The following is a 19,133-nucleotide window of genomic DNA, read 5'->3' on the forward strand; positions in this document are numbered from 1 at the left end:
TTTTTCTGTAGGAAACGGTGTATTTTAAAATGAAATGGAGATCATTTTTAAAGGTTAAAACCTCATTCAATTTTATGTCTTGTAGGGTTTATCCTGAGTACAATATTGTATAACTGTATTAATTCAACTGTGAACCTAATAATTTACAATCAATTTTGAAAAAGATGCATCTTAGCTTTGGAAACTGTTATTGAATATGTCAATGCTGTTGTAATGAAATGCTTCTTCTAATTATATGGTTATTAAATAAATAACTTTTTTTAAAAAAATTATCAGTCCATGATTTCCTGACTTTTAGAGTTTCGGATGAACAATCTAATGTTATTCTGATTGGTTTCTGTCTGTAACTTGGTGTTTTTCTCATGCAATCTTTACAATTTTTGTTGTCTGTGTAGTCTTAGCACTTAACTATGATGTGTTGTGGAAAGGTTCATTTATGGACATGTCCATCTGGCGTTCTAATCCCTGTTGTGCTTTGCTGTCTGTGTCTCTCCTTTAATTTAGGATTTTTTGCTGTAATTGACTATGTTTCCTATGCCTTTAAACTGTACCTCAGCTCCCTCTACTCTATGGATTCTGGGGGTTGATCTCTTCCTCATGTCCCAGGGTTCTTGAAAGTTATGGTCATGTTGGTTTTTTTTTTTTTTTACTTGATGTCTGGATATAGTATTTCTTCAACTTTGTCTTCAATCCCTGATAATCTTTCTTGTACTTAATCTAGTCTATTGGTGACGATCTTCACCATGTTGTTTTATATATTAGGCTTCTTCTCCCTAAATCTCAATTTCCTTGGTGAATTTCTCACCCATGTTGCTTTCTTATTCAGGCCTTCAACTGGCTTCCCTATCTCATTCATCTGCTTGTTTTTATCCCCGGGTCTTGGTGAACATTCTTTTCTTGAGAGTTCAATTCCCAATACCACTCAAGAGAGGAGAAAACAGACTACGTTAACAGTACCAACACTAAACTATAGCAAATATAGAAATTGACTCTAGCCAACTACTTTATTCACCAACCACCACATACAGTGCCCTTAACAGCTCAAGCCTTCTGCCACCTGAACTTCTCAGCTATTTCTAACCATCCCCTTACTCATAACTATCTTACATGATCCTCTCCTACCCAGAGATGGTGGTAAAGTGTCCCCAGACACCATAATTTTTAATTATTCCTTGCTTTGAGACCCCCAGAAGAGTTTAGTCTTAAACAGCAGGTCCCCTCTCAAGGTGTTCCCTGGCCAGAGCCTTCTGAGATGAGGGATGAAATGGACTACTTCTCCCGTGTTAACCTGTCATGTAAGAGGAGTCACTGTCACACCAAATCTTCCCAATGGGTTTAAGATTTATGAGAATGATGGGCTTGTCCTGTAGCTAGGACGGCCAGCCCTCCTACCAGGGCCACCAAGTTTATTTGAGGATGAGGCTTCTGTGCCCTCCCTTGCCTGGGACTTGGGGCTACAGCTGAGGCTAGCTTCCTCATTTTTACTACAGTCTTTCTGCTTCTGTGCTGCTCAGCTATCTCATAATTACCTTTTGTTGTTACCAATATAGTTGGTCTTCTTCTCCTTTTAGAACAATCTATCCTTTGTTACCCTGACTCTTCATTAATGGCATCACATGGAGACAGCTTGGAATCTACCATATTCCTGAGAACAGCCTAATCCAGGAAGAAATTGTTTAGGATGGAAACGCAGTAGAACATTAATATTTTTGAGAAAGAAAAGGAAAAGCTGAACCTAAAGAAGAATGCACTCTGGAATTTAGTAAAATTACTCAATAAAATGTCTGTGTGTTATAATTTCTCTTTTGCCTCCTCGGAGAGGGCACCAAAAGAGAAAAATAGTGGAGAGGCACTATGGGGGCTGTGAAATTGTCTCTGGGTGGAGTTCCAAGCAAAAGACACATCCCCAAGAGACAATTTCCCATAAATGCGTATGGCTCCCAACAAAAGATATGGCTTGGAATAGATTTGATTCTGCATATTTTCAGTCCCTAGGCAGAAATAAATGTGCAGTGTTTTCTGTAACCCACTGAATAACTTGAAACGGTTCTGAAAAATAATTCAAAGAATAATTTATCTACCAGAATAAAGCCAAATGTGGCACAAACATGTATTCTACTAGGCATGAGCTGTTTTAAAGCCCAGAACATAGAATAGACTTGCCTTTAATTCCAAAACCCAAAGTACAAGCCAAGCAGGCAGCAAAACCTCCAAGGTTCATTTTGTAGCACTTGCTTCCCCTTGTCATGCCCTTCCTCAAAAATTGATGTCAAGCACACCCCCATCAGATGGCTCCTTGTAGGAATATGGGCATAATCTGGACTAATAACTTTTACCTAACCTTGCAACCAAAAAGTTATAATGTAAACAAACTCACTGAGCCATCTGTTCCTCTTGCGACCTGAGCACCTGACCTTAATCCCTCAGGACCCCACTCACCCTCTACACAAGAAAGTGAATGAATGTGAGTGTGCATGATTAACATACCAGAGTGCTGAAAAACTGTTTTTCTCATTGAAAACAGTGAGATTTGAGAAGTTTGTTTGTAATTGGATGTGATAGTCTAGTCCTAGGGATCAAAGGGCAAGATTTTCTAAGATAAGGGTGGGTCCTGGTTTCCACTTTCCTATCTCAATAAAGAATGAGCAGGGAAGCCTGGCTGGACAGCACAGTGAGACATTTGGAGGAAAGGGTTGTCATAATGGGTTCTGGTCCACTCTTGCCTAAAAAAATGAATGCTAAGAGTGTGTCTTATTCAGGCATAAATTTAATGTGACTTAGAAATGTCACAGGTCCTTCTGTCCCAGCTTGTACCTGATCACACTCTTAACTAGCAACACACATATCCTATGATCATGTTACCATTTCCATGTATCATACCCATTCCTTGAGAAACCAGACTGACAAGCTGCATTAATAAGCTTTCTCACCTTCAATTTTCCCTGTGTTCTCTTTAGACAATCCCTCCCAGGTGGGAAGTGTTGCCGTCACAATCAAAGTCTTAGATGTGAATGACAATGCTCCAGAGTTCCCCAGATTCTATGAAGCCTTTGTCTGTGAGAATGCCAAAGCTGGACAGGTAAGGTGATCACCTTGGTAAACCCCAGATGTCCAGAGACAACTCTTAAAGATAACCAAATTCCCCATCAAAGGCATTTTCCACTCCAGAAAGCATGGGTTAGAAACCAGAGTCCCCAACTTCTTTATATCAGGCTTCAACAATTGATTTGTTAAGACAAAACTGGGAGCCTACATTACATTTTATTTTCTGAACAGTGCTTTAATAGTGGCTAGACTCAAAGGATAGTCTGCATAAGGTCTCTATCTACCTTGAAATCCAACTGCATCACACCAACTGTCAGAACATATATAAGGGGTACAAAGAGAGAAAGAGGCATGTATTTAGGAGAAAGTAGTCTTTTCTTTCCCTGAGCACACACCAATCCCTGGAAACGTATTCAGTAAGGAGAGTGTGTTTTCTATACTGTCTTACCTCCTTTCTTCCTTTTCTTTGAAACAGGGTCTTACTATACATCCCTGGCTTGCCTGGAACTTGATATGTAGACTAGGCTGGTCCTGAACTCACAGGGATCCCCACCTCTGCCTCCAAGGTGCTAGAATTAAAAGCATACACTGGCATGCCCAGCTCCACCTCCTCTATCCACCTCTAGCAATGAAAACATCCTTTCGGTTCTTCCAGCCCTGTTATCCCCATATTTCCTTACCTAGAATTATCTAGCTGTTAACTAAAATGCCCATTTTCTTAGCACTGCTCATACTGGGCAAGTTTAGGGGGAAAATAATCTGAAGGAACAAGGCTCTTATTTGGAATAACTACAGTTCTAAAACCTTCAAAGCCATTTTTTAAGGTATGGTTTTAAACCTAACCTATTGTTTTATTAAGTTCCAAATGGTTTAACTGAGAAACATCCAGAACTCCAATTGGGATGGCCACATATTAATGTATTTTTCAGGTGTTCTCCTCCCTGTAACCTGTCCTTGCTTTTTTTTTCTTTTAAATATTTTTAAAGATTTATTTGTGTGTGTGTGTGTGTGTGTGTGTGTGTGTGTGTGTGTGTGTGTGTGTGTGTGTGTGTGAAATAGATCAAGCTCATTTTTGTATGAATGTCAGGGGTTTGAGAAGCAGACACAGTATCAGAAAGTAATTCAGGTTCTGACTGTGACTCAGCTTAGCTGTCACTTCTCTCACTCACCTGTAGCATTACCCCAGCATCCTGTTGCACAAAGAAACTGTATCTCTAAGATTGGATGTGCACTAATTCCTCAATGTTCTTACCATGACACATCTTTGCCTTCTATCCAGTCAAAAACAGTAAAAGTGTTTCTAGGAAACAAGGTCCCCTACAGCGACTCAAATCCAAACTGACCTCTTCACTGATTCTTAAAATTTGGTGAAATGGTATCACTCTTAAAAAGATTTTTCTAAGTCTCAGATAATTCCACTACCACATCTATGAAATTTCTAGTCTAGAAAGGCCTAAAATATTATGCAGCTAACAAAAATTACAATAAAAATTTTATACACCAGGTAGGATTCATGGTAATATACATAAAGAAAGGAGGGCTAAAAACTACATAAGCAGTTTTGTAGGATTATGTTACATGAAAAGCAAGATTAGACAGAAAAGGCAAATGCAGCAGAGTGACTGTAAAGGTAGGCAAGTTTGGAGTGGATGGGTTGGGCTTTAAAAAAGTTTTTTTTTACTATTTTACTTTTGTCTATGGTATAGTAGAGCATACATTGTTTAATTATAAAAATTGATTCAATATAGCTGTTTTATTCCAGGACAAAAGAAGCTAAATTTATCCAGTAATATAAGTAGCATAATAAAGATTGCTCCCCTCCTCCCTTAAGACAAAGCACTCCCTGCCTTAAAGGCTAGTGTAGAAGTTGTGCTTCAACAAGCTAAAGCACCTGAACCACCTCTCCTGTTTTGGGAGTCACATACGTCCTCCATCTCTAAGACTATCTCGAATGGTCCTTTATGCAATCCTTTGAGGTGCAATGTATCTGTGACTTAGAATTAGGGGATGGAGTCACAAGTCTGTTATATTTGTCATTATCAGACTAAGATACTGAGAGTTCTAGCCTTCAATGTGGGCTTGCCCGACACAGCCATCATCCTCAGTTCTGCCAAGTTTGTGTGCATGTGCTCCTCTTCCTCACAGAGGAGGAAGCCCATAAGGATGTGTGATGCATACTTGATGATGACAGAGGGCAGAACGAATCATTTGAGCAGAGTATTAGACAAGTAGGGCTAAGGCAGAAATCTGACCTGTCAGGAGAATGAAGGGCAAGAGAGCAATCATGGTGCTGCTACCCTGAACTCCACCACAGTGCCCACCTACCCCCAACGCTACCACAGTGCCCACCGACCCCCAACACCACCACCGCGCCCAGCCACCCCCAACACCACCACCGCGCCCAGCCACCCCCAACACCACCACCGCGCCCAGCCACCCCCAACACCACCACCGCGCCCAGCCACCCCCAACACCACCACCGCGCCCAGCCACCCCCAACACCACCACCGCGCCCAGCCACCCCCAACACCACCACCGCGCCCAGCCACCCCCAACACCACCACCGCGCCCAGCCACCCCCAACACCACCACCGCGCCCAGCCACCCCCAACACCACCACCGCGCCCAGCCACCCCCAACACCACCACCGCGCCCAGCCACCCCCAACACCACCACCGCGCCCAGCCACCCCCAACACCACCACCGCGCCCAGCCACCCCCAACACCACCACCGCGCCCAGCCACCCCCAACACCACCACCGCGCCCAGCCACCCCCAACACCACCACCGCGCCCAGCCACCCCCAACACCACCACCGCGCCCAGCCACCCCCAACACCACCACCGCGCCCAGCCACCCCCAACACCACCACCGCGCCCAGCCACCCCCAACACCACCACCGCGCCCAGCCACCCCCAACACCACCACCGCGCCCAGCCACCCCCAACACCACCACCGCGCCCAGCCACCCCCAACACCACCACCGCGCCCAGCCACCCCCAACACCACCACCGCGCCCAGCCACCCCCAACACCACCACCGCGCCCAGCCACCCCCAACACCACCACCGCGCCCAGCCACCCCCAACACCACCACCGCGCCCAGCCACCCCCAACACCACCACCGCGCCCAGCCACCCCCAACACCACCACCGCGCCCAGCCACCCCCAACACCACCACCGCGCCCAGCCACCCCCAACACCACCACCGCGCCCAGCCACCCCCAACACCACCACCGCGCCCAGCCACCCCCAACACCACCACCGCGCCCAGCCACCCCCAACACCACCACCGCGCCCACCTCCCCCCAACTCCCCCACAGTGCCCACCTACCCCCAACTCCACCACAGTGCCCACCTACCCCGAACACCACAGTGCCCACCTACCCCAAGCTCCACCACAGTGCCCACCTACCCCAAGCTCCACCACAGTGCTCACCTACCCCCAACTCCTCCACAGTGCCCATCTACTTTCAACCAGCCCCATCTCACCAAAACACACAGAGTTTGTAGATCTGCTGTACAATTTTTCCCACTATGTTATCTATTTATAACATTCACCAAGAAATGTGTCATCTCTTTATGCATTCAGCAATCAAAATAAAAAGCAGATTTGCTGTTCTATGGGGTTGGGGCAGAAGGTACCCTTTAGGTGAAACCAGTAGAGACATGAGGTTGGACTCTGGGTATTATCTCCACTGGTCCCCTCACCTCTGACTTCATTAGTACCTCATCCACTCCATTTTTACAATCAACAGTCAGGTTTTCCAGGAAGGTTACCCTGAGATGGAGCTTTAATACACAGGGTTCACTGATGAAATCCAGCTGCAATAGAGATCCATTAACAGTCCTACAGAGTTTTAGAACAAGAGTTTTCCCAATTGAGGCAGGATTGCTAAGCATCAGTTAGGCACTGAATGTGGGTAGACCTGGAAGGATGTGGTAACCATATGTAAGAGAGAGAGAGAGCTGTCTGCAGTGAAGGTCTCTGAAGAGTCTGGCAGGTAAAGGCTGGGACAAGTCCTTGGAAGACCTGAGTAACAAGAGTATGAAGAAATTCCTTGCTGGGTGATTCCCCCTAACCTTCAGCATATTGTGAAAGCCTTGATTACAGCCCATCTGGGCCCTCAAGCTGAACTTTGATATACACATTTCTATCCTGGCAGAAACATAGCCAGCAATTACCAATAGGAGTGGCAGGTATTTGGGGGCAGGCCCAAGTGGAATGGCAGCTAACTGTGCTTCAGGATAACAGAAGAGCAAACACCTAAGGAGAGCAGGTGAATGACACTCTTCCTCTAGCCCCCAGCCCACCAGCTGATATTTCAAACTGATTCATTGTTTCCTTTAATGTACTTTCCATCAATCTCCATAGCTTTCAGAAAAATGTACTTTGAAGAGCATTGTGGGAAGGACAGAATCTGGTCAAAGGGTTCAAGGGGAAGCCCTCAAGCTCTCCCTACCACTAAGCTCTGTTTTTCATGCTGTTTACCTGCCGCCCCCCTTCTGAGCTACACCCTCACACCTCTGACTCTAGTCTGTTTCCCACCCTGGTGAGCTTATGCTCCACAGCTTTTCTAACTCCTCTTCCTACCAAGAAAACATGACTGCTTTGTGACTTTTCACAGTCTAACACTGCCCTGTTTACCCCCCCTTCTAGGTAGTTATTCTTAAACAAGAGTTTATCAAAGGCAGCAATTTAACCACAGAACATTCACTCAATGGCAGGATGTAGAGAGAGGAAAGGAGGAAACTGAGGCTAAGAGGACCTTGTGACACGCTGTGGTTCTTTAAGTCTTCTATTTTACCGTCTAAAATAACTGGCCATGGTGTGGGACTATAACACGCAGGGAAGTATTTAAGCAACATTTGCCTATTAACACAGGCAAGCCCAAGGATAAACAAAATTAAATCCTAAATTGGGTGACGGCATGGAGAGTTTCCAGGTAAGTTTCAGGACATCCTTCTCATTGGGCAAGCAACTTACTATTGGATTCAAGGTGGAGGATTTCACTAGACCTTGAGGCTTTTTCCTTTAGCTCCAACTCACCTGATCTCATGTCCCTCCAGCTGATTCAGACAGTGAGCGCCGTGGACCAAGATGACCCTCACAACGGTCAACACTTCTACTACAGTTTGGCTCCTGAGGCTGCTAACAACCCCAACTTCACTGTCAGGGACAACCAAGGTAATCAGGTGGATGGGGGTCAATCTATGCTTTCTACTGTGGCAGCTGGGCATTTTGAGTTACTGTACCAAACAAGCAGTATCAAGTTTGCAGGCTCTTTAATAGCAGGGAGGACATTAATGCTAATTTGCAGTCTTTAAAGTTTTGGACATAAAAGACAAAGAGTGCCCTCTGCTGTCTCTTAAAGTTTCCTTCCTCAGTCAACTGACAAATGTTTATTGCTGCTTGTTTTATGCCAGACACTATTCAAGTCACAGAGATAAAATCCTTCCCTTAGTGTTATTCACAGCGACTGTGTTTACACGTTCTGGAAAGAGAGGAACAACCTGAGGAAAATGGTAAAAAGTGACCCAGAGAACAATCCAAAGGGAAGACTGCTCATCCAAGAGGGAGATAAAGAATGAGAGGGAGGGAGGGAGGGAGAGAGAGAGAGGGAGAGAGAAAGAGGGAGGGAGGGAGGGAGAGAGAGAGAGAGAAAGAGAGAGAGAGAGAGAGAGTCCCAACAAAAGAGAGGCAGGCTAAATTTAAAAGGTAGAAATAATAATACAAGTAGCAAAGGGAAAATGCAGAACACTGGATTTGAAGCATTGAGACATTTCTGTGGACACAAGATCGTGTGCTAAGTAGCCTGGGCTCCTCTTGCCACAGCCTCCTGAATGCTGAGGTTATAGGCATCCACTATCACTCCTGACTTCAAACAACTTGATAGTTCAGAAAACATACTCATGTGGGGTCCCTATTGTAAAAAGTGTTCTCTGCTAGAATGAGAATTCTAGGACCTTTCCAACAAGCACTCAGATTGTCAGAAGGGTTTGTAGACGCAACACCCTCCTTAGGCTCAATGAGGAAAAAGATTTTTGTTCTTGAGCCAGATCAACTTCAAAAAAAAAAAAAAAAGTCAGAACAGCTGAAGACAAGTATTGAACTCTGTCAGATGAATCCGTTCTGTTAATTCTAGTTGATCTGCAGGTCGTCACTTCTCTGGGCTGCAGTAGCCTCATCTTAACTGTGACTTCATAACAACTGAAACAGTGGGTATAAGTATGCCATGTCTTAGTTTTAAACATCACTTGAGATTTGAAATATTACCACAACCTAGTAAATAATGTATTCTTCAGCCTTCTACTTATTATCATAAAATTTCTATATTTACATATTTATAGAAGGAATGCTCATAAATATCTTGAGATTATGTATGTGTGTATGTGTGTTGTATGCACTTATGTGTGGGCACATGTGGGAGTGCATGTGCGTATGTGTGTATGTGTAGAAGTCAGAGGTTGACAGAGAGAGAGAGACAGAGAGAGAGAGAGAGAAAGTGAGCAGCTACCTTCTGAAGCCAGAGGAGATGGAATTGCAGATGGTAGTGATCCCTGTGACATGGGTGCTTAACCACTGAGCCATTTCTCCATCCCCCCGAGTGTCTTCCTTGATTACTCCCCACCTTACATATTGAGACAGGGTCTCTCATTTGAACCCAGAGCTTGATGATTCGGCTACTCTAGCAAGCCAGCTTACTCAGGGACCCCACTTCCACCTCCAAAGCACTGGGATTAAAGGTAGTCCACTATGCCTGCCTGACATTTATGTGGGTGTTGGGGATTCGAACTTTGGTCCTCATGCTTACATGGCAAGCAGTTTATCCAAGGAGCCATCTTCTCAGTCCCTTATCCTGAGAATTTTATTGGGTCAGACTTTTTAATTACTCAGTTATCTGCTTCACAGAAAATTCTCCCTCAGGGTTGGCTAGGATTATAATTACGGTTTTTTCTTCAAATTTTCTTCTAGATGTCACTCTTATTTCTTAACTCTCAAATGTGCCAGAACCAACACAAAAACAATAGGCAGCAAAAAGCTGCAAGTTTCTTAAAGGTCACTTTGGCCACCAGTTCATGGAACCAATGTCATACAGGGATGGGCTTCTAGAATGGGACATTAACAAGAAGAGGTGACTCATCTTTTGGATGGTTTCCCAAACTAGAAGTCAGCACATCTTCAAGAGAAAGCACAAACTCTTAATCACCACATTATTTCACTCTTTTCCTGGGACTTATTTAAAGACAGATCAACTTCTGATATGGTATATCTACTGTCTAGGGCCCCAGCTCCCACCCCTGAAACATGATGGCCCTTTAGAAAACAAGAAGGAGCTTGTTTATTTCAAGTAAAGCTCTGTGAGTTAGGGGAGGCACTGGGAATCAAACCCAAAGCCTTGCTCATGATAAACAAGCATTCTACCAATAAGCTACATCCCCACCTCCTCTTTTTAATTTGTTTAATTTAATTTTGTTTTAGTCTCTTGAAACAAGGCCTCACTATATAGCCCAGATTGGCCTAGAACTTGCTATGTAGACCATGCTGGACTCGGACCTGTAGAGCTCCTACTGCCTCTACCTCCTGAGTCTGTAATTCCAAGTGCACAACATCGCATCTAGCTTCTGCTCTTTAACTTTTAGTCAAAACATGAAAAGGACTGTATGTACACAGGAGTTTATGGCTTCAAAAGAATTTTCTTATTTTATTTGATATATAACAAACCAGTAAAGTTTGATCACTGTGATTCTCATAATCCCATTGGACAGACAAGGAAAGAGGGCGAACGACCCAAGAGTGGAGAGTAAGTGAGCAGTAAGAGTGGGCCAAGGACCAGAGTGCAGCTCAGTGCTCGAGCACTGGTCTCACATGTATATGGCCCTGGTTCAATCCCCAGCACCACAAAGAAGCAAAGGCTCATGTTAGAAGCTGGTACTATAACTTCCTGGTACTTCCTATTATACACACATATATACACACATATATACATATATATACACACATATATACACGTATATGCACACATATATACACACATACACGCACGCAGACACACATACATACACACATACATACACACACACGCAATTTTCTGACACCATAGGAAAAAAATTCTTTCCAAAACAGTTACTAAGGCTCTAATTATCACTCTCAACAACAACAACAAAAAAATCCAAATGGCTAAGGTATGTCAGGGCCCTCCCAGGGCTACACTCAGCAATGTACAAGTAACTTCTTTTTCTTTACTCTTAATTTTTTAGATCAATAAACATAAAATACTTTCATGAAATTCATTCTTTGTTAGCCTTTCTTAAAATGTTTATGATAGTTGGGTGTGGCAGTGCATGCCTTTAATCCCAGCACTCAGGAGAGAGAGGCAGGCGGATCTCTGCAAGTTCGAGGCCAGCCTGGTTTACATAGTGAGTTCCAGGCCTGCTGGGGCTACAGGGAGACCCTGTCTCAAAAAGAAAAAAAAGAAAAAAAAAAATGCCTATGGTCTAAACTGGACTAAACCAAAAAATAAAAATAAATACTAGTTTTGTTTAGAGAAAAACTAATTTCTAAAACAATTTTAAAAAAAAACTAAAAAACATAATTAACAGTACCTAGCTATTAAATCTGAGAAGCAGAACAGCAGGTAGATGGGTTGTGTGGTAGGTGGACAGGTGTGATCCTCAGGCTAGTAACTGATTGCTATCTATCTGCACTGAGAAGAAAGTGAGAGGAAAGTCACCTGTGTCAAAGTAGGAAAAGAATATGATTATCTGAACAAATTTTGACCACTACTGTTACAAAACTGCATAAGCAACTGAATGGCACCATGGGAAGAATACAAGCTTCCCCCAAATTAGGGAGACCAGAGTTTAAACCCCAGCTCTGCCTCTAGCTAGGTTAGTGCCTATAAATAAAATTAACCTAGGTTTTAATTATCTCACTGTAAAGGAGTAGAATTACCAGTAACTAAAAAAACTGTAATGAAGATTAAATGAGACACTACATGTACTAAGAACAAATAACTGGTACCGGAGACCTCAAAAAGAAAATATACGTACACATAGCTGGCACTGTGCATAAAGAAAGGAGGAGGTGTAAACATCAAGGAATAATGTGCTGGAATAGTTTAGGTTACACCACAGAAACAGGCAACAGCAAAATTCCTGGGGCTTAGCAAAATTAAAGTTAATTAAGCTCTTGCCTAAATAAAACCCAGCCTGGGGCTAGAAAGATGGCTCAGCAGTTGAGACCATTGGCTTGAGCGTGGTGTGGTGGTGCAAGAGTCTTTAGTCCCAGCACTTGGAAGGCAGAGGCAGGAGGATCTCTGTGTGTTCAAGGCCAGCCTGGTCTACATACTGAGTTCCAGGCCAGCTGGGGCTACAGGACCTGGGCTCAAATCCAATCCAAGTACCCACATGCAGGCTAACAACTGTCCATAATTTCAGTTCCATGGGATCTGACGCCCTCTTCTGACCTCTGAGAGCACTGCACAACACAGGTGCACTTACATACATGCAGGCAATACACTCATACACATAACATAAAAATAATAAAATATTTTTTAAAAATTTAAAAAAAATAATAAAACCCAGCCTGGGTGAGTGAAAGACAGCTGCTTACAAGGGCAGCTCAGTCTGGCTGCATAGCTGTAATGTTTGTTCAGTTACCATTTCAAGGCAAGAGAACAGGACAGAAATGCCAGCTCTCACATGCTTCTACCTAGAAGCCACATGGCACTTTTCCTCATTTTCATCAACTAAGGAAATTATATTGATATGACCAAATTCAAGAGGAAGTAAAATCTTTTATTATGCTCAAGAAGGGAAGGAGAAAGCTGGGCATGGTGGTGGCAAACACCTTTAATCCCAGCATTCAGGTAGAGGCAGAGGCAGGGGGATCTCTGTGAGATCCAGGCCAGCCTAGTCTACAAAATGAGTTGTAGGCCAGCTGAGACTACAGGGAACTCTGTCGCAAAAAAAAAGGGGTCGGGGAGTGAAGGGGAAGAACCAGAAATATTGTGATATTTGTGTTGTTTAGGCTTTTAGAAATCTTATGAAATTCTAGTCAGAACACAAAGAATCTTCCATGCTGATTGATTTGGCTTTTTGTTGATTCCTTTTGTTTTGATTTTTTGAGACAGAATCTCACAATGCAGCCCTGGTTGGCGTAGAACTTGTCACAATCCTCCTGCCTCTGACTCCCCAGTTCTGGGATTACAGGCATGTACCACCATACCCAGCTCAGTTTTAGTTTAACAGGTCACTTCTTGGACCTCCCTCCCTATCATATCTCTCAAACTGTTCCTCTGCTGATGACCTCAACTCTGCAAAAACACGTCTGCTTTATAATTCAAAGTCATCCCAGTTAACTTGAGAATACAGATTTAATATTTTAAAAATCAAAAATTACATAGCACTTGGCAAATATCAACATAAATACACATGTGCACACACAGAGAGCTTTGAGAAATCTAATCATTTAGCTCTGTGCTCTGTTACATAGACATATTAGTCCATAATAATGCACAGTTCAAAACAGCTACAACAGCTGATTTTTTTTTAATGTTCTAATTATAAGAAATGAGAAATGTTTAAGATGTTAGAGGACTGAGGAAATGTCTCAGTCAGTAAACTGCTTACTTCACAAGCCTGGGGACCCAAATTCAATTCCCCAACACTCATGTGAAAGCTAGGCATAGGCAAATGCCCAGCACTTGGGAGGCTGGAGACAGGTGGATTCCTGGAGCTCACTGGCCAGCCAGCCTTGCCAAATCAAGGAGCTCCAGGGTCAGTGAGAGACTTTACCTCAGAAAATACAGGGTAGAATGTGCATACACACACACACACACACACACACACACACACACACACACAAACACACGCACATGCAGAGAGAGATTCCCCACAATGAGGGGTCACCTAAATATCCTGATTTGGTGGTTACATGGTAAAACACACTGAAACACCATGCTCTACCCCAAAAAGATATAAAAATCACTATCTCTCAGTTCAAATTTATGTATTTTAAAAGCAGGAGGAAAAATAACTAATACTGTTGATCAGGAATAAATTTTTACCAAGTTCATATTAACTGGTTAAACTGAGCCCACCAGGCCAGGAGAAATAATGGGATATGTCATATGACCGGGGGATTTCAAATAGGCTTCTATTAAATGAGCAGGTTCTTCAGGAAACTGGGACTGCAGCTCAGAGGAATAAAATAGCAGATGTGAATTCCAGCCAGAGTGGCAAAAAATAAGCAATGTGCAGCGGCCACATGGGTTCCTCAGCATTCTTTTCCTGAAGGCACCAAGCAGCACAGGCCTTGGCAAGCTGCTGAGCAGGAGCAAACAGGGACCACAAGTCACCCCTGATTGTTCATTTCTGTCAAGCTTTCCCCGGGACACTTTTGTTAGATGAAAAGGCTGACAGTTCGCCCTGGGCACTTTATGTCACAAAGGGTAAGACAGATTTTCAAAAAGGGTTTCTGTCCTAGGCCTCAGGGTTTTGCCTAAAAGCAAGCAAAACTCTTGATTTCTGAATCTGAGCACTGATCCAGACCAACATGCTGTGGCCACAGCTGAACACCTTTGGGCCAAACCTCTCTCTGTCCTCCACCCTGTCCGTGCCCCCATGCTTTCTTCAATCCAAGAAACTCACTCGCTATTGGTTCTTCATGGTCTCCCCTTTCATTTTTCTTTCCTTTTCTTAATCTCCAACCTCTTGCGCCTTCAGATAACACCGCGAGGATTCTAACCAGGAGGTCCGGCTTCCGGCAGCAGGAGCAGAGTGTTTTCTACCTGCCCATCCTGATAGCAGACAGTGGACAGCCCGTGCTGAGCAGCACAGGCACCCTGACCATCCAGGTGTGCAGCTGCAATGACGATGGCCACGTCATGTCCTGCAGCCCCGAGGCCTACATGCTCCCCGTCAGTTTGAGCCGGGGTGCCCTCATCGCCATCCTGGCCTGCATCTTCGTCCTCTTAGGTGAGTTGGTGGCCTAGTTTTTGTGGTGTAGGATCTGATCAATGCCCTCAAACAAGAGTCAGTTAACCCTCTAACTCAGATACTCAGAACTGATCCTCTCACTGAAAAGATGGGAAACTGAAACTTGAAGAAATTGAAAACAGTTCCCTCCTTCAGGCCTCTTGACATACCCATCAAGGATCTATTATACGCCTAAACATATGCTGGGTGCTGAAATTAGTAAGAGAGATATGCCCTGGCCCTCACAGTTTACTTCAGAATGATACAAGTTCATATTGACATCATAGAATCAAAATTTCAGAGAGGATATGAAAATGACCTCTTCAAACTCCATTTCAGGTTAGTAGCAAAATCAGAGGGGTAAGGGCTAGGGTCAAAGGCCAAGGTGAGAAGCAAAGCCCATACAACTGGGCACCCAGTCTCAGTGGCACTGCCGTTCTGGATGCTCCTGTGGTGTCCAGAGGTGGTTAAGTATTACAGAGAAGGAAAGAGACACTGGATGTGTACCCTGGGGAGGTGCTGAGGGTAGATTTCATTGCAAATAGGGTGTCAGCAAGCTTTCACAGTAAAGGGGAACTCTGAGCAGAGATCTAAAAGAAGCACATAGATTTCTGAGAAATAAGGTGCTTGGAGTCTTAGCACTCCTGTCAGGCACTGTGGACATCTAATACACAGCAGTAACTACACAGGACCACTTTCCCTCTGCCGAACAAAAGAACAGAGATGACGGTGGGTGATTAGAAGCACACTGTGGAGTCAAGGAATCTTCGTTCTTTCAAGTCCCCCTGCAAGGCAGCCACCAACTCCCTCATGCACAAGGGCATCTGTGCAATTTTTTTCTTACTAAACACTCAAATACGAATACCTTGCCATCTCTTGGATCCAAGAAACAATCTACATGTATGTCTCACCTCTCCAGATTGAGTTAAGCCACAGCACATATGTCTTGCTTAGAGAAAAGCAAATGTAATAAATAATAATATTATTCAATATAAATGAAAGCCCACAGCTAGTATGCTAGTACACCCTATAATTCCAGAACTCAGGAGGCTGAGGCAGAACTGCTACAAGTTTGGAGCCAGCCCAGTCTACAGAGAGAAGTCTAGACAAGATTGAGCAACCTGGGCTGTACAATGAGAGTCTCAAAAAATAAAAAAGTTGTAAGTTAAAAATTAAAGTGAGAAAAAGTCCATCAATTCTCTACAAGGGGGGAAAAACTTATAAATTAAAATAGTCTTTCAGACACCCATATGCACCCTCAACCTCTAGTTTACCTAACACAAAGAGACTGAGACTGGAGAAATTCTTCACTGTGAAAAATATTAGCATTTAATTGACTTTCTACAAAGGCCTATGGAACAGACTTCTTAAAACCCATTTTAAGACACAACATGTGCTTTGATCGAACTGTTGTTCAGTCTTACAATAGGATAAAGTAACATACATAAGTAACCTAAATCCACGTAACCTAATCCCCACATTTGAGAGAATGAAGCGCCTGGTCCATGTCTGTATTGACAAGCAAAACATGCCTGCAATTTCTTCAATGCCCACAAGGTGGCAATGGGAGTCCTGGAAGTGGAAAAGCTGTGCTTTGCCTTTGAAAAAAACCTGCTCCTAGAAGAAATTTCCAGATTGGCTGTCCTTCTTCTATCTTTGGAAAATATTGTAAGTTCACCCTGGCCTACAAAGAGCCACTATGATAGAAGGACTGATGTAAAAGATTGGCCTAGAGCAGCTTTCAAGTTAGAAGTGGCATGCAAGGGATCATTTATTTTGTTCCTCCCAAACCATTACGTCCAATCTTTTAGATTGTACAGAATAAGTAAACACTGTCCAGAATAAGTAAGCTTGAGCAACACAGAGCACAAGTACCACAAAATCCCAATAGTTTCACACATTCTTATTTCTAAGAGAATACAACACATATTAAGCATAGTTCATAAAACTAAGATTTTATTGCAGTTGGTTTGTTTACAGTACATCATTTTGTAGAAAATTAAATTAACATGTTAGTTTTGACAGTATTTACTTTTTCAGGGTTTTTCTGTGTGTCTTGAGTATGTATCCAGTCCTAGAAAAATTCCAAAAGCCCTATACACCACACCTCTAAAGAATAGGCCTTCCTAACAACCAATGCTCTTCTTGGGGAATCAGGAACACTTATCATCTGAATAGAATCATTTTTTCCCCAAACCTCATTTTTCAAAGCATAATTTAATGCTCATTATTTAAAACAAATTTTACATTAAAAAACAAGGCATATAACAATCTTTACATTTGAAAAGATGACCAGTTCTATACACTGCCTGATTCTCCATCACCATCAGAATTCTCTCTGACAGATTCCAAAAGATTGTGGTCTTTGTTTTGTTTTGTTTGTTTTAAAGATGGTATCTTGCCCATGCTGTCTTCAAACTCGTAAGCACAGATGCCCAAGTAACTTAGACTAGAAGCACACAGCACTATCTAACACTTTCCTTTCTTCTTTCTTTCATTTTTTTGGACTTTTTTTTTTTTTCAAGACAAGGTCTCCCTATAGCCCCAGCTAGCCTGAACTTGCTATGTAGACCAGACTGGCCTTGATCTCACGGAGATCCACCAGCCTCTGCCTCCTGGTATTAGAGGCATGCACCACCATGCCCGGCCTTTAACATTTTTCTAATTTTCTTTCCTAGCATCTTCTAAAATACTACCACTCCAAGGTCACATGACTTGTGTAATTCCCTCCCAGTCTTCCAAGTGGAATTCAGTGGCCATGCCTCTGTTCTCTATTGGCAACATCTGTGACCCAGTAAGAGCCTTTATCATTGCCTGACTTTAGTCATCATCAAAATCTTTACTTTTCATAACTGTTAGTCCATAAGGGCAAGTTCACGTTATAATCAATGTTGTCTCCTCGTTGCTTAGCACAGTGCCTTTTAAAAATATGTTTGCTGTTTACTGAATCCCACAAATATACAAGTTCACCTAGAATCCCATTTTTTCCTATGCTGTTTTCAATCCAGTACTGCATTCCAGCCTTTTACACTAAGTTCAAGTCTCTACCCACTTCTTAGGGTCCTATTAGTCTATTTTCCTGAAATCCCACAGTTCTTGTCCAAGCCTCATATTTTTATACATAGAGGAAACAAAAGAGTATGTCATTATTTTCTGTGTATTCATTTGTCACTACATACATTCACAAAAATATTATTAACATTATTAATTGAAATTCATACAAAAAGTTCATCATAAACTTTATTTTATAAAATAGTCACTTTATTTTCACTTTTCTTTCAGTTCTGTGTCACATTTGATAAGAATCTCCACCCTTTAAAAATGCAAAAATATTTCCAGAAAGCATGTTACACACAGCGGTATAAGCAATAACTTGGCTGAACTTTATGAACTCTAGTATTTCATAGCCACCCCTCCAAATAAATGTTAAAATTCAAAACTAGCAGGTTTTTTTAACTTATGCTAAATGGCTTAACATTTAAAATATTATGTTCTAGTTAAATAGTTCATTAACAACACTGTATGCAAATAAAATACAAAGAACCAATCCTAAAAGCAGCAGAGAAAAATGTCAACTCACATACAGAGGCAGCAGTATCAGAATTACCCCAAACTTCTCATCAGCAAACAAAAAAGCCAAAAGAGCATGGAATGAAATACTTCAAGTTCTGAAAGAAAATAACTGAACCAGGAATGCTATACTATGCAAGTTATCTTTCAAAACTGACAGAGAAATAAGGGCATTTCAAGACAAACACAAAGCAATTCATAACCAAGCCAGCACTGCAGAAAATTCTTAATGGAATTCTTTATGGGGCACAAGAAGAAAGACAGCCTCCCCCATAGGAATACATGAACATGTACACTCCGTGAAAACAAACAAGCAAATGAGACCTGAGAAAGAAGCAACAAGACCAACACAGAACTCATCACTAATCACAATGCATCACTCTTGAAACTAATATGGGAGAAGGAAAAGAAATACCAATAATTCAGCAAAACAGAACACCAAAATATTGATAGGAAACAGCAAACACTTCTACAATAACCTTAAATGTAAATAGCCTCAACTCACCACTAAAAAGATGGGAATTAATAGATTGGATT

The 19,133-nt window shown here is 42.6% G+C and overlaps 1 protein-coding gene across 1 annotated transcript in view; it reads left to right on the forward strand.

Annotated features, from left to right (window-relative positions):
- The window catches only part of Cdh20 (cadherin 20), a 291,657-nt gene that overhangs the window by 262,884 nt on the left and 9,640 nt on the right, over positions 1 to 19,133 (forward strand). The window contains exons 9-11 of the mRNA XM_008840643.2: positions 2,958 to 3,079; positions 8,115 to 8,232; positions 14,775 to 15,026. Of these exons, the coding sequence (XP_008838865.1) occupies positions 2,958 to 3,079; positions 8,115 to 8,232; positions 14,775 to 15,026 (492 nt within the window). The remainder of the gene's footprint in view (positions 1 to 2,957; positions 3,080 to 8,114; positions 8,233 to 14,774; positions 15,027 to 19,133) is intronic.

Source organism: Nannospalax galili, unplaced genomic scaffold, assembly GCF_000622305.1.
Source record: "Nannospalax galili isolate Female #2095 unplaced genomic scaffold, S.galili_v1.0 scaffold298, whole genome shotgun sequence".
Taxonomy (NCBI): domain Eukaryota; kingdom Metazoa; phylum Chordata; class Mammalia; order Rodentia; family Spalacidae; genus Nannospalax; species Nannospalax galili.